Source organism: Oncorhynchus tshawytscha, linkage group LG19 (genome assembly GCF_018296145.1).
Source record: "Oncorhynchus tshawytscha isolate Ot180627B linkage group LG19, Otsh_v2.0, whole genome shotgun sequence".
In the NCBI taxonomy this organism is placed as follows: Eukaryota; Metazoa; Chordata; class Actinopteri; order Salmoniformes; family Salmonidae; genus Oncorhynchus; species Oncorhynchus tshawytscha.
The window spans coordinates 55,822,836-55,839,681 of NC_056447.1; the positions used below are offsets into that span (position 1 = coordinate 55,822,836).

General features: G+C 45.0%; 1 protein-coding gene across 2 annotated transcripts in view; it reads right to left on the reverse strand.

Moving 5' to 3' along the window:
* LOC112219071 (anoctamin-3-like) overlaps positions 1 to 14,663 on the reverse strand; it is an 85,857-nt gene extending 71,194 nt beyond the window's left edge. For both annotated transcript variants that reach the window (XM_042301925.1, XM_042301924.1), the window contains exons 1-3: positions 13,997 to 14,663; positions 2,453 to 2,607; positions 780 to 942 (exon numbers count right to left, since the gene is read on the reverse strand). In XM_042301925.1, the coding sequence (XP_042157859.1) occupies positions 780 to 942; positions 2,453 to 2,607; positions 13,997 to 14,042 (364 nt within the window). In that variant the 5' untranslated portion in view covers positions 14,043 to 14,663. The remainder of the gene's footprint in view (positions 1 to 779; positions 943 to 2,452; positions 2,608 to 13,996) is intronic.
* Between the last annotated feature and the right edge of the window lie 2,183 nt (positions 14,664 to 16,846).

Genomic DNA, 16,846 nt, shown 5'->3' on the forward strand with positions numbered 1-16,846 from the left:
AGAAAATCGTCTAGAATGTCATTGGATGCTGTTGCGTTAACTATTCCCTTCACTGGAACTAAGGGTCCCGAACCATGAAAAACATCCTCAGACCATTATTCCTCCTCCACCAAAATGTACAGTTGGCACTATGAATTTGGGCAGGTAGAGTTCTCCTGGCATTCGCCAAACCCAGATTTGTCCGTCGGACTACCAGAATGCACAATTCAAATGTCGGACAGTGTGGCTGTTGGTAAAAATAACACCAGAGCCTTAACATTGACAAGCCATGTCTGCCAGAGAATGTGTTTCCACTTCACAATAACAGCACTTACAGTTGACCGGGGCAGTTCTAGTAGGGCAGAAATTTGACTGACTTATTGGAAAGGTGGCATCCTAGGACGGTGCCACGTTGAAAGTCACTGACCTCTTCAGTAAGGGCCATTCTACTGCCAATGTTTGTCTATGGAGAATGCATGGCTGCGTGCTCAATTTTATACACCTGTCAGCAACGGGTGTGGCTGAAATAGCCGAAGTCACTAATTTTACGGGGTGTCCACATACTTTTGTATATATATTATATGTCATGATGCTGTCGCCGAGAGTGAAAACTGATCTCACCCTGCATCAACCCATCATGACCTTGTTAGACCTACAGTATGTGAGGATGTGGGTTAACTTCCTCCAGGAATCACACTACACTAAAACTGTACGTACTGACCGTACTGTTAAAGTTGTTGTAGAATACGTCTAAAAACTCAGGCTGTGGGGAGAACGGACAGACACATCGACTGACTGACCTGTCTTTGAGGGGATGAGGGTGCAGGAGGTGCTGTGACTGTGGGTCAGAGGCTGGGTCTGGGCTTGGAGCTGACGGTGTTCCTTTCCCTGGGCCTGGTGCTGTAACCAGGGGTCGACCTGCTGGGTCTGGAGCTGGGCACGTGTCTGGTCCTGGAGATCCGGCTGCAGATGGAAGAGGGAAAATAGATCCAGCTAGTCGGCTGTACCTGCTCCAAAATAGATCCAGGTAGTCGGCTTTACCTGCTCCAAAACTCGTCTGTTTATTTTCCTGTAGCTTCTCATGGCTCTCTCTCATCTCACTGTGGTAGGCATATAGTGAGCAATATGTTTGGAATATCGAATCGCAATCCATATAGAATCATGATACAGTGCATTCAGAAAGTATTCAGACCCCTTGATCTTTTCCACATTTAGTTACGTTACAGCCCTATTCTAAAATGTATTAAATAGTTTTTTCCCCCCTCATCAATCTACCCACAATATCCCATAACGACAAAGCAAAAACAGGTTTTAGACATTTTTGCAAATTTAGCAAAAATATCACATTTACGTAAGTATTCATACTCTTTACTTTGTTGAAGCACCTTTGGCAGTGATTACAGCATCACGTTTTCATGGGTATGATGCTACAAGCTTGGCACACCTGTATTTGGGGAGTTACTCCCATTCTTCTCTGCAGATCCTCTCAAGCTCTGTCAGGTTGGATGGGGAGCGTAGCTGCACAGCTATTTTCAGGTCTCTCCAGAGATGTTAGCTCGGGTTCAAGTCCGGGCTCTGGCTTGGCCACTCAAGGACATTCAGAGACTTGTCCTGAAGCCACACCTGCATTGTCTTGGCTGTGTGCTTAGGGTGGTTGTCCTGTTGGAAGGTGAACCTTCGCCCCAGTCTGAGGTCCTGAGAGCTCTGGAGCAGGTTTTCATCAAGGATTTTTCTGTACTTTACTCTGTTCATCTTTGCCTTGATCCTGACAAGTCTCCCAGTCTCTGTTACTGAAAAACATCCCTTCAGCATGATGCTGCCACCACGATGCTTCCTCGTAAGGACGTTGCCAGGTTTCCTCCAGACGTGACGTATAATCTTGGTTTGATCAGACCAGAGAATCTTGTTTCTCATGGCCTAAGAGTCTTTAGGTGCCTTTTGGCAAACTCCAAGCAGGCTGTGATGTGCCTTTTATTGAAGAGTGGCTTCTGTCTGGCCGCTCTACCATAAAGGCCTGTTTGGTGGAGTGCTGCAGAGATGGTTGTCCTTCTGGAAGTTTCTCCCATCTCCACAGAGGAACTCTAGAGCTCTGTCAGACCATCGGATCTTGGTTAGCTCCCTGACCAAGTCCTTTCTCCCGCGATTGCAGTTTGTAGAAAAGGGCGAAGGGGTCTGAATACTTTCCGAAATGCACCGTACATAGAATCACAATATGTATTGAATCGTGACATAAGTCATTGGATCTCAAACTCGGGGGACCCCCAGTCGTTACAGTTTGTTATCTATTCCAGAGCAAGCACACCTGATTCAAACATGTCCACTAATCAAGGCCTTGATTAGATTAATCCGGGAAACTAGTTCAAGGCTACAACAAAATGGTGAAACTGAGGGTTCCAGAGAAGTGTTTTTTTTGGTTTTTTGACCTAGTGACTTAAGTAATGTAATAAAATACCCTGCCAACTCCCAACCCTACCGGTGTCTGCGGCTTGTCGTCGGGGGTGCAGGGCATGGACAGAACGTGGCTGAGGCTTTGGGGGTGTATCTGGTTCTGAGCCAGGCAGGGCAGACTGCGACGGGACGGATTCAGCGGCTTCTCCTTCAAGATCTCACTGATGCTTGTGTGCATGCCTGGAGGAGGGAGATGGGGGTTGGGGAGAGGAGGAGAGAGAGGGGGGGGTTGGGGAGAGGAGGAGAGAGAGAGGGGGGGTGTAGAGGAGGAGGAGAGAGGGGGTGGGGAGGAGGAGGAGGAGAGAGGGGGTGGGGAGAGGAGGAGAGAGAGGGGGGGGTGTAGAGGAGGAGGAGAGGGGTGGGGAGAGGAGGAGAGAGGGGGGAGATGTAGAGGAGGAGGAGAGAGGGGGGGAGAGGAGAGAGGGGGGAGATGTAGAGGAGGAGGAGAGAGAGGTGGGATGCAGATGGGAAAAGAGATTAACTTAATTGTCCAATGTGAATCGTAAATGTGTTTTTGCTAATTAATTACCCTTATTACCCTAACCCCACACAACACTCAAAGGCTGGGATCAGCACATGGTCATAGACTGGGATCAGCACGGGGGGATTAAGTGCCTTGCTCAAGGGCAAAACAGCAACTAGCATCCCTGATCCAATAAGACTGTATCTAGCCTCAACATGACCCCTCAGTCAGTAGAAATAGCAGCTGGTTTAATGGACCTACAGGGACATGGCTTGGTGAATGAGTTTGAAATAGTCCTGTCACTGAATGGAGTTTTTCTATTGTGTGAAATTAGCACCCATGGAAATTCTACATGGCTCTGAAGGGGAAACTGGTGTGTGTTTGTGAAGAAACCAGCATCAGTAAACTATTCGATCCCAGTTTTAAACTATTCCAGTCTCCAGGGGAACAGAGGACGATATGACGTCAAGGGAAGAGAGTTAAAAACTTCTTATGGATCAATGTCCCTCTAGCGGGTCAACTGGTTTCATCAGACCAGAGAATCTTGTTTCAGAGTCTTTAGGTGCCATTTGCAAACTCCAAGCGGGCTGTGATGTGCCTTTTACTGAGGAGTGGCTTCCGTCTGGCCACTCTACCATAAAGGTCTGATTGGTGGAGTGCTGCAGAGATGGTTGTCCTTCTGGAAGGTTCTCCACAGAGGAACTCTAGAGCTCTAGAGTGGCCATCGGGTTCTTTGTCACCTCCCTGGCCAAGTCAGTTAAGAACAAATTCTTATTTTCAATGACAGCCTAGGAACAGTGGGTTAACTGCCTGTTCAGGGGCAGAACGACAGAGTTGTATCTTGTCAGCTCAGGGATTTGAACTTGCAACCTTTTGGTTACGAGTCCAGCCTGCCAGCTCTAGGTAAAGTCTTGGTGGTTCCAAACTTCTTCCATTTAAGAATGATGGAGGCCCCTGTATTCTTGGGGACCTTCAATGCTGCAGGAGTTTTTTGGTACCCTTCCCCAGATCTGTGCCTCAACACAATCCTGTCTCGGAGCTCTACGGACAATTCCTTTGACCCCATGGCTTGGTTTTTGCTCTGACATGCTCTGACATGCACTGTCAACTGTTTTACTTCACTACATTCCTAAAGAAAATGATTTACTTTTTACTCCATGCATTTTCCCTGACACCCAAAAGTACTCATTTCATTTTGAAAGTCAAATTATCAAGAGAAAATCCCTGGTCATCCCTACTACCTCTAATCTGGCGGCTCACTAAACACAAATTTATTATGTCTGAGTGTTGGAGTGTGCCCCAGGCTCTCTGTAAATTAAAAAAAACAAGAAAATGGTGCCATCTGGTTTGCTTAATATCAGGAATTTGAAATGATTTATACTTACAAAAATATATATAAAAAATACTTGTATTTTAGCAATTACATTTACTTTTGGTACTTAAGTATATTTCAAACCAAATACTTTAGACTTTTACTCAAGTAGTATTTTACTGGGTGACTCACTTACTTTACTTTCATTCAAGTATGCCAATTGGGTACTTTTTCCACCACTGGGTACTAGAGTTTGTTACTTTCGGTCTCGCAGATATTCCAATATTCCCCTTTATAACGCGAGCGCAACGTGCCTGCTAGCCTGGGAGTCTGGGCTGCATCATGTTAGCTCTACTGACTCACTGCTAGCCTGTACTGGGAGTCTGGGCTGCATCATGTTAGCTCTACTAACTCACTGCTAGCCTGGGAGTCTGGGCTTCATCATGTTAGCTCCACTAACTCACTGCTAGCCTGTACTGGGAGTCTGGGCTGTATCATGTTAGCTCTACTGACTCACTGCTAGCCTGTACTGGGAGTCTGGGCTGCATCATGTTAGCTCTACTGACTCACTGCTAGCCTGGGAGTCTGGGCTGCATCATGTTAGCTCTACTGACTCACTGCTAGCCTGTACTGGGAGTCTGGACTGCATCATGTTAGCTCTACTGACTCACTGCTAGCCTGGGAGTCTGGGCTGCATCATGTTAGCTCTACTGACTCACTGCTAGCCTGTACTGGGAGTCTGGGCTGCATCATATTAGCTCTACTGACTCACTGCTAGCCTGTACTGGGAGTCTGGGCTGCATCATGTTAGCTCTACCAACTCACTGCTAGCCTGTACTGGGAGTCTGGGCTGCATCATGTTAGCTCTACTGACTCACTGCTAGCCTGTACTGGGAGTCTGGGCTGCATCATGTTAGCTCTACTAACTCACTGCTAGCCTGTACTGGGAGTCTGGGCTGCATCATGTTAGCTCTACCAACTCACTGCTAGCCTGGGAGTCTGGGCTGCATCATGTTACTCACTAACTCACTGCTAGCCTGTACTGGGAGTCTGGGCTTCATCATGTTAGCTCTACTGACTCACTGCTAGCCTGGGAGTCTGGGCTGCATCATGTTAGCTCTACAGTCTTGCCATACTCCCAGGTACTTGTATGAGGTGACTACCTCATGCTCTAAACCCTCAGAGGTAGTAACAACACCTGTGGGAAGAGGGCCTTCTTACCAAACCCGTAGGTGGCCTTGTTAAATCTTGTTCACTGTTTTCTCATTAGCTGGGAATGTTGATTTGAAAAATGTCCAATACAACATACTGTACGTTGGTAAAATCGTTATCAACCTACTCTGCAAAAAATATATACATTTTCGTGTGCAGATGAAACCAAGATTATATGTCACGTCTTAGCATTGTATAATTGATTAATTTATGCATACACTTTGCTGTCTCTGAAAAATGTTGGCTAAAGATTTTAAAATGTAATGATATTGAACTCAAAAGCATGCATCTACTAGTGCACGCACCCACACATGCACACACAGCCAAACCCCCAAAACTGCAGTGCTGCCTACAATTATTGCTCAGAGCCCAGACGGAGGTGATGCCCCAGAGCTTCTCCCGCAGAAGCGGTTTCTCTCTCTCTGTTTGGCAACATATCAAAGAACACAGGCTACGTCCCAAAATGGCACCACATTCCCTGATTGGTGCTTAGGGTGCCATTTAGGACTCACACCATCTGTTAGGTTCACGGTGTTCAGGCGTCATTAGTGACATAAGCTAAATGTCTAGCTACTAAAACTAAATCTTAACTTCAATTGATAATTGCATTTCTTTGAATTAGAGCTTTAAAAAAAAAAAAAAAAAAACACTCAAAGCCTCTAAGCCCCCCAAGACATTTCACACATTTGTTGTAAATCTGAAAGGAGAAAGAAAGGCGGAGGGGTTTGTTTTAGCGCTGTCTCATCACACCAGAATTTGGGCTTTGTGACGGATATACCAGGTTTAGTATCACGATACCATCATGATACTCGATAACAAAACGACAACACTGTGTATTAGCCAGTCACAGAATGGCACTTGATCCAGACAGAGCTGATGAGTTCAATATCACTACATTTGAAATGAATTGATTGAATTAATCAATTAGACAACCATATAATCAATTAGATTTTTTTTTTTATACCAATCGAACTAAACAACATAACGGTAAACATTTATTTGAATGGTACATTTCTATTGATAAACTGGGTAAATCAATACCCCATTGTCACGATGGTATAAAATGAGTCGGGAGACAGAAAAAGGAATGCGTAAGAGTTTTTTATTTTATTGTAACCAAATTACGGGGTGTCATGTAAAGGACGAAGAACAAACCAACACTTACACAGGGTTGAAACCCAAACAAAAGAACAAGGAGTACCTCGAATAAATAACAAGCGCACAATGATTAACACACGGGACGAGACCTGTAATCATCTGCGCAATCCGCAAGGGCATGAAAGCACACAGCACAGGTACTCACACGCACCAACGGACATTGTAACAATAACGGACAGCCCAATGGAAACCAAAGGGCACACTTATACAAGTACTAATCAGTGGAAAATAGGGGACAGGTGTGTGTAATGAAAGTTCCCGGAGGGATCCGTGACAACCATTATGACAAAGCGAAAAGGTTTTTAGAAATGTTAGCAAATGTATAAAAAATAAGAAATAAACAGAAATATGGTATTTACATAAGTTTAATTACAAATTCAAAACAAAAATTCCTTATTAAAATAAGTATTCAAACCCTTTGCTATGAGACTCGAAATTGAGCTCAGGTGAATCCTGTTTCCATTGATCATCCTTGAGATGTTTCTACAACTTAATTGGAGTCCATCTGTTGTAAATTCAATTGATTGGACATGATTTGGAAAGGCAGACACCTGTCTATATAAAGGTCCCACAGTTGACAGTGCATGTCAAAGCAGAAACCAAGCCATGAGGTCGAAGGAATCGTCCGTAGAGCTCCGAGACAGGATTGTGTCGATGCACAGTTCTGGGGAAGGGTACCAAAAAAATTGCTGCTGCACTGAAGGTCCCCAAGAACACAGTGGCCTCCATCATTCTTAAATGGAAGAAGTTAAGAACCACCAAGACTCTTCCTAGAGCTGGCCGCCAGGCCAAACTGAGCAATCGGGGGAGAAGGGCCTTGGTCAGGGAGCTAACCAACACCCGATGGTCACTCTGACAGAGCTCTAGAGTTCCTCTGTGGAGATGGGAGAACCTTCCAGAAGGACAACCATCTCTGCAGCACTCCACCAAACAGGCCTTTATGGTAGAGCGGCCAGACAGAAGCCACTCTTCAGTAAAAGGCACATGACAGCCCGCTTGGAGTTGGCCAAAAGGCACCTAAAGACTCTTAGGCCATGAGAAACAAGATTCTCTGTTCGGATGAAACCAACATTATATGTTACGTCTGGAGGAAACCTGGCAACGTCCTTACGAGGAAGCATTGTGGTGGCAGCATCATGCTGAAGGGATGTTTTTCAGCAACAGAGACTGGGAGACTTGTCAGGATCAAGGCAAAGTTGAACAGAGTAAAGTACAGAAAAATCCTTGATGAAAACCTGCTCCAGAGCTCTCAGGACCTCAGACTGGTGCGAAGGTTCACCTTCCAACAGGACAACGATCGTAAGCACACAGCCAAGACAGCGCAGGAGTGGCTTCGGGACAAGTCTCAATGTCCTTGAGTGGCCCAGCCAGAGGCCGGACTTGAACCCGATCGAACATCTCTGGAGAGACCTGAAAATAGCTGTGTAGCAACGCTCCCCATCCAACCTGACAGAGCTTGAGAGGATCTGCAGAGAAGAATGGGAGAAACTCCCCAAATACAGGTGTGCCAAGCTTGTAGCGTCATACCCAAGAAGACTCGAGGCTGTAATCGCTGCCAAAGGTGCTTCAACAAAGTACTGAGTAAAGGGTCTGAATACGGATGTAAATGTGATATTTCAGTTCTTGTTTTTTTTTTATTAGCAAAAAATTCTAAACATACATCTTTTTGCTTTTCTATAATGAGGATAAGTCAAGGGGTCTGAATAGTGTGTATCAGTCAAAAGTTTGGACACACCTACTCATTCCAGGGTTTTTCTTTATTTTTACTATTTTCTACATTGTAGAATAATAGTGAAGACATCACAACTATGAAATAACACATATGGAGTCATGTAGTAACCAAAAAAGTGTTAAACAAATCAAAAATATATTTTATATTTGACTTTCTTCAAAGTAGCCAACCTTTGCCTTGATGGCAGATGTGCACAATCTTGGCATGGAGGCTGTTATAGCAGCAAAGGGGAGGACCAACTCCATATTAATGCCCATTATTGTGGAATGAGATATTCGACGAGCAAATACTTTTGGCCATGTAGTGTAATTTAAAAAATATATATAGAGAGGGGGATTGGAAATGATGCAGATAATTACGTTGATTGAAGCTGCTATCTGCAGTATAGAAGCTGATCTACTCCCTGAGAATAAACTGGAGCTAATTATCACACAACACTGAGTCACGTAATTACTAGGTAAATACCGGGTCGGTAACAGATTGTAAAGCCAAAAGAACACTAGGCACACTGTGTACATCGGTTCAGTGTAAAGACATACAGACGGCAGACCACACGCATCTGTTCATTGTAAAACATACAGACCACACCCATCTGTTCATTGTAAAACATACAGACGGCAGACCACACCCATCTGTTCATTGTAAAACATACAGACCACACCCATCTGTTCATTGTAAAGACATACAGACCACACCCATCTGTTCATTGTAAAGACATACAGACCACACCAACCACTCTGTTCATTGTAAAGACATACAGACCACACCCATCTGTTCATTGTAAAGACATACAGACCACACAACTACACCATCTGTTCATTGTAAAGACATACAGACCACACCATCTGTTCATTGTAAAGACATACAGACCCCCTTCTGTTCATTGTAAAGACATACAGACAGCAGACCACACCAACCACACCCATCTGTTCATTGTAAAGACATACAGACCACACCCATCTGTTCATTGTAAAGACATACAGACCACACCCATCTGTTCATTGTAAAGACATACAGACCACACCCATCTGTTTATTGTAAAGACATACAGACCACACCCATCTGTTCATTGTAAAACATACAGACCACACCAACTACACCCATCTGTTCATTGTAAAGACATACAGACAGCAGACCACACCAACCACACCCATCTGTTCATTGTAAAGACATACAGACCACACCCATCTGTTCATTGTAAAGACATACAGACCACACCCATCTGTTCATTGTAAAACATACAGACCACACCAACTACACCCATCTGTTCATTGTAAAGACATACAGACCACACCAACTACACCCATCTGTATTTCTCTCCATCTGATGTCTCTCTCTCAACCATCTGTCTAGTTGTAGTTACATAACAGCACAGGTGGCCTGCTGTGATACTGCCTGCTTTTCTGATCCCCTTACTTAAAAACAACATATATATATCTGTGACCAACACATTAGGGCCTAATATTCATTTCAATCGACTGATTTCATTAAATTAACTGTAACTCAGTCAAATCTTTTGAAATTATTGCATGTTGCGTTTTATATTTTTGTTAAATGTGTGTTTGTGCACATGGAAGTCAGTGATTTATGTTTACTATAGGTTCATACAAAATGTGAGCGGGGCGGCAGGTAGCCTAGTGGTTAGAGTGGAGGGGCGGCAGGTAGCCTAGTGGTTAGAGTGGAGGGACGGCAGGTAGTCTAGTGGTTAGAGTGGAGGGACGGCAGGTAGTCTAGTGGTTAGAGTGGAGGGGCGGCAGGTGTCCTAGTGGTTAGAGTGTAGGGGCGGCAGGTAGCCTAGTGGTTAGAGTGTAGGGGCGGCAGGTAGCCTAGTGGTTAGAGTGGAGGGGCGGCAGGTAGTCTAGTGGTTAGAGTGGAGGGACGGCAGGTAGCCTAGTGGTTAGAGTGGAGGGACTGCAGGTAGCCTAGTGGTTAGAGTGGAGGGACGGCAGGTAGTCTAGTGGTTAGAGTGGAGGGACGGCAGGTAGCCTAGAGGTTAGAGTGGAGGGGCGGCAGGTAGCCTAGTGGTTAGAGTGGAGGGACGGCAGGTGGCCTAGTGGTTAGAGTGGAGGGACGGCAGGTAGTCTAGTGGTTAGAGTGGAGGGACGGCAGGTAGCCTCGTGGTTAGAGTGGAGGGACGGCAGGTAGCCTCGTGGTTAGAGTGGAGGGGCGGCAGGTAGTCTAGTGGTTAGAGTGGAGGGACGGCAGGTAGCCTAGTGGTTAGAGTGGAGGGACGGCAGGTAGCCTAGTGGTTAGAGTGGAGGGACGGCAGGTAGCCTAGTGGTTAGAGTGGAGGGACGGCAGGTAGCCTAGTGGTTAGAGTGGAGGGACGGCAGGTAGTCTAGTGGTTAGAGTGGTGGGACGGCAGGTAGCCTAGTGGTTAGAGTGGAGGGACGGCAGGTAGCCTAGTGGTTAGAGTGGAGGGACGGCAGGTAGCCTAGTGGTTAGAGTGGAGGGACGGCAGGTAGCCTAGTGGTTAAAGTGGAGGGGTGGCAGGTAGTCTAGTGGTTAGAACGTTGGGCCAGTAACCGAAAGGTTGCTAGATTGAATCCCCCCGAGCTGACAAGGTACAGATCTGTTCCCTGTTTTGCCCCCTGAACAAGGCAGTTAACCCACAGTTCCTAGGCCGTCATTGTAAATAAGAATTTGTTCTTAACTGACTTGCCTGGTTAAATAAAAGCTTCTTTTTTTTTTAAGTGACAAATGAAATGGCATTTACCTGACTAAAATGGCCCTCTGTTTTCATCATTTTGACAATAACTATAATGAATCATTATTCAAATGACAAAAAATGGGACTGAGACTTAATGACATGTTAGTTAACATTAATAAGACGGGGCTAAATCTAAGAAAAAGTGTCAAAATTAACACGGCCTCATCCATAGTGCACCACAGCAGCTTATTCACCACGTAAAAACACCATGCGGTGTGAGGGAGTGTGGAACTCAGGACTGCCACGTGTGGAACTCAGGACTGCCACGTGTGGAACTCAGGACTGCCACGTGTGGAACTCAGGACTGCCACGTGTGGAACTCAGGACTGCCACGTGTGGAACTCAGGACTGCCACGTGTGGAACTCAGGACTGCCACGTGTGGAACTCAGGACTGCCACGTGTGGAACTCAGGACTGCCACGTGTGGAACTCAGGACTGCCACGTGTGGAACTCAGGACTGCCACGTGTGGAACTCAGGACTGCCACGTGTGGAACTCAGGACTGCCACGTGTGGAACTCAGGACTGCCACGTGTGTTTATCATAAAATATAAATCAAGTCTGCCAACGTGTCAGCAGAGATGGACAGCCTGTCTTAGGAGAATGGAGGGAAGTGATGCTTTGACTGGCTTCAATGTGCCGCATCGGCTGTCATGATAACACCATAACAGGTAGCAGGACTACTGGGAATCAGCATAACATGGTGCAGGACTACTGGGAATCAGCATAACATGGTGCAGGACTACTGGGAATCAGTATAACAACATAACATGGTGCAGGACTACTGGGAATCAGCATAACATGGTGCAGGACTACTGGGAATCAGTATAACATGGTGCAGGACTACTGGGAATCAGTATAACAACATAACATGGTGCAGGACTACTGGGAATCAGCATAACATGGTGCAGGACTACTGGGAATCAGTATAACAACATAACATGGTGCAGGACTACTGGGAATCAGTATAACAACATAACATGGTGCAGGACTACTGGGAATCAGTATAACATGGTGCAGGACTACTGGGAATCAGTATAACAACATACCATGGTGCAGGACTACTGGGAATCAGTATAACAACATAACATGGTGCAGGACTACTGGGAATCAGTATAACATGGTGCAGGACTACTGGGAATCAGTATACCATGGTGCAGGACTACTGGGAATCAGTATACCATGGTGCAGGACTACTGGGAATCAGTATAACAACATACCATGGTGCAGGACTACTGGGAATCAGTATAACAACATAACGTGGTGCAGGACTACTGGGAATCAGTATAACATGGTGCAAGACTACTGGGAATCAGTATAACATGGTGCAGGACTACTGGGAATCAGTATAACATGGTGCAGGACTACTGGGAATCAGTATAACAACATAACATGGTACAGGACTACTGGGAATCAGCATAACCTGTTACAGGACTAATCAAATCAATAGAGAGACTTATAGAGATCAATACAGAGACTTATAGAGATCAATAGAGAGACTTATAGATCAATAGAGAGACTTATAGATCAATAGATCAATAGAGAGACCTATAGATCAATAGATCAATAGAGAGACTTATAGATCAATAGAGAGACTTATAGATCAATAGAGAGACCTATAGATCAATAGAGAGACTTATAGATCAATAGAGAGACTTATAGATCAATAGAGAGACTTATAGATCAATAGAGAGACTTATAGATCAATAGATCAATAGAGAGACCTATAGATCAATAGATCAATAGAGAGACTTATAGATCTATAGATCAATAGAGAGACCTATAGATCAATAGAGAGACCTATAGATCTATAGAGAGACTTATAGATCAATAGAGAGACTTATAGATCAATAGAGAGACGTATAGATCAATAGATCAATAGAGAGACCTATAGATCAATAGAGAGACTTATAGATCAATAGAGAGACTTATAGATCAATAGATCAATAGAGAGACTTATAGATCAATAGAGAGACTTATAGATCAATAGAGAGACTTATAGATCAATAGATCAATAGAGAGACTTATAGATCAATAGAGAGACTTATAGATCAATAGATCAATAGAGAGACTTATAGATCAATAGAGAGACGTATAGATCAATAGATCAATAGAGAGACTTATAGATCAATAGAGAGACTTATAGATCAACAGAGAGACTTATAGATCAATAGAGAGACTTATAGATCAATAGAGAAGAGGGTGCCATTTGAAGCCTGTGGATGATAACATGCTGTGTGTGGATTTACTATGAGCACCACTCAAGGTATTGGCTCTGAATTATCCCAGAGAGGATCTATATTTTAGTTATTTACCAGACACTCCTATCCAGAGAGATTCACAAGAATAATTAGGGCTAAGTGCCTTGCTCAACGGGCTCATCGACAGATTCTTTCCCCCCACCTAGTCTGCTCGGGGATTCGAACCAGTGCCCTTTCGGTTATTGCCCAAAACGCTCGTAGGCTACCTGTCTAGACCCAGGTAGTGTGCTCCAGTCCCAGGTAGTGCTCTACATGGGGAATAGACTGCCAATGATGATAGGCTATGAAAACAAGTGTGAAACTACCAATCAATGTGTCTGATTTATGGACGCACGCAGAATTTAAAAAAGGGTATTATTTGGGCTTATTTATAGCCTGGCTCATCAATATCATGTTGCATCAATAGAAATGTGATTGTTTGTCAAAAGTCAATTCATTTCAATGGTAAAATGAGAACAAATGGACAAATATCCTGACATGATTTCAGACTGTAGAGAACAGCCAGCACCGTCTCGGTGTCACCCGTTCCAAGGAAACCCTGTTATCATAGCGCGCGAGGACGGAACGAAGCAGAGGTGCACGCTCGTGACAGATCGTCATTCCAGAAAAAAACAGAAATCCCAAACAAGTAAACAAGGTACAAAAAGTCCACTTCGACCATCACATTAAAAAGTAACACGACTGAATCAAAACGAAACCGACACACTCATATAACTACTAACCGTTTTGCTGTTTGAAGGACTGTGTGGATCCCGAGTGATGCACCATAGTACCGTTTGGTTGTTGTTAATTATTTCCACCGTAAATTAAATTATACAGTCCGTATTCCCGAAAAGCAAGGTTAACGAATACAATGGGAAACTATGGTGAGATTGCGTAGGTGTTCTGACAGCAGCTATCCATGTCCAATAACCTACAGTCATCACAGCAAGGATGAATAAAGCCATGCGGAAACCACATCAACACCTGTACTGATCTCCTCTCCTCCCTCCACATGTGGCTCCCCCATCCATGGCTGTTGTCATGGTAACGGACGGGAGGGGAGGTCCCGTGATGGCCCCATGGTCCCTCCTCTCCACCCCCTTTTTCCGCACACAGCGAACCTGGTTCTGAATTTAGGCTACTGCTTCTTCTCTGTAAAACGACCAAATATAAAAAATTAAAAATAATAATAATATCCATTATCCTTGATAAAACATCATCATGACAAATGGTCATGACAAAGGGTCTACCAAATGGTCATGACAAAGGGCCGGCAGCATTACCTGGGGGTGTCCTGGCCGGCAGCATTACCTGGGGGTGTCCTGGCCGGCAGCATTACCTGGGGGTGTCCTGGCCGGCAGCATTACCTGGGGGTGTCCTGGCCGGCAGCATTACCTGGGGGTGTCCTGGCCGGCAGCATTACCTGGGGGTGTCCTGATTGGCAGCATTACCTGGGGGTGTCCTGATTGGCAGAATTACCTGGGGGTGTCCTGACTGGCAGCATTACCTGGGTTGTCTTCCGTAGGGTTACTGCTCATGGGACTAGTGAGAGGATGACCTGAGATAGCGAGAGCCTATATGGCTTTGAGGCAGTTACCTGCTGTTATGAAGCCAATGAAAGTCTTTATACAGGAAGAGAGATAGATGGATAGGATAGACAGGTCAGGCAGACTAAACCAGGATAGACAGGTCAGGCAGGCTAAACCAGGATAGACAGGTCAGTCAGGCTAAACCAGGTTAGACAGGTCAGGCAGGCTAAACCAGGTTAGACAGGTCAGTCAGGCTAAACCAGGATAGACAGGTCAGGCAGACTAAACCAGGATAGACAGGTCAGTCAGGCTAAACCAGGTTAGACAGGTCAGTCAGGCTAAACCAGGATAGACAGGTCAGTCAGGCTAAACCAGGTTAGACAGGTCAGGCAGGCTAAACCAGGTTAGACAGGTCAGTCAGGCTAAACCAGGTTAGACAGGTCAGTCAGGCTAAACCAGGATAGACAGGTCAGTCAGGCTAAACCAGGATAGACAGGTCAGTCAGGCTAAACCAGGTTAGACAGGTCAGGCAGGCTAAACCAGGTTAGACAGGTCAGTCAGGCTAAACCAGGATAGACAGGTCAGTCAGGCTAAACCAGGTTAGACAGGTCAGGCAGGCTAAACCAGGTTAGACAGGTCAGACAGGCTAAACCAGGTTAGACAGGTCAGTCAGGCTAAACAGGTCAGTCAGGCTAAACCAGGATAGACAGGTCAGTCAGGCTAAACCAGGTTAGACAGGCTAAACCAGGTTAGACAGGCTAAACCAGGTTAGACAGGCTTAACAGGTCAGTCAGGCTAAACCAGGATAGACAGGTCAGGCAGACTAAACCAGGTTAGACAGGTCAGTCAGGCTAAACCAGGATAGACAGGTCAGGCAGACTAAACCAGGTTAGACAGGTCAGGCAGACTAAACCAGGATAGACAGGTCAGGCAGGCTAAACCAGGTTAGACAGGTCCAGGAGACTAAACCAGGTTAGGCAGGCTAAACCAGGTTAGACAGGCTAAACTAGGTTAGACTGGTCAGGCAGGTCAGACAGGTTAAACAGGTCAGGCAGGCTAAACCAGGTCAGGCAGGCTAAACCAGGTCAGGCAGGCTAAACCAGGTTAGACAGGTCAGGCAGACTAAACCAGGTTAGACAGGCTAAACCAGGTTAGACAGGCTAAACCAGGTCAGACAGGCTAAACCAGGTTAGACAGAGGCATTAGAGGCTGGTTATGAGGCTGTGAGAAGAAACTGCCATGCAATCAATACTGTCTCGGCTGCCTTCTCCTGGTGGTGCTGCCGTACTCTTCCTGCCGAGGGGATCCTAGTGGGAGGAGAGAACACATAGGAATAGAATCTATTCCTTCTCATGGACTAGATTATACGATTCTATTCCTTCTCATGGACTAGATTCTACGATTCTATTCATTCTCATGGACTAGATTCTACGATTCTATTCATTCTCATGGACTAGATTCTACGATTCTATTCATTCTCATGGACTAGATTCTACGATTCTATTCATTCTCATGGACTAGATTCTACGATTCTATTCCTTCTCATGGACTGGATTCTATGAATCTATATTCTAGATACCTAGACCAATGTTAATTCTAAGTGTACAGGAGAGACTCCTGGTTTGTATAAAAATAAAAAACACCGGAGAGAGGAAGAGCTTTGGCGTCACACTGTGAAATCTTATGAATCCTCGACTTCACATCCTGAGTCATGTACAAGAACAGCTGCTCTAAAATGTTCCTCTAGTGTTTCATAACAAGGGATGGATCAAAATGGACAGAATGGGAACCTGGACGAGGTTCCCAGTCACGGGTAAGGTTTAGTATTTATGCTATTAACCTAGTCCAGAGGAGGGTCATGCTTTTTCAATTTCAGTCAAGGTTAAGGTTTAGTATTTATGCAGGGTCATGGAGGGTCATGTCATTTATAATTGATGAAATTTGTAATTGATGAAATGTCAATATTTCTCAGTTTTAGAATTAGTGTCTTATTTGGCTATATGCCGAGTGTACAAAACATTAAATAACACCTCTCTAATATTGAGTTGCACCTCCTTTTGC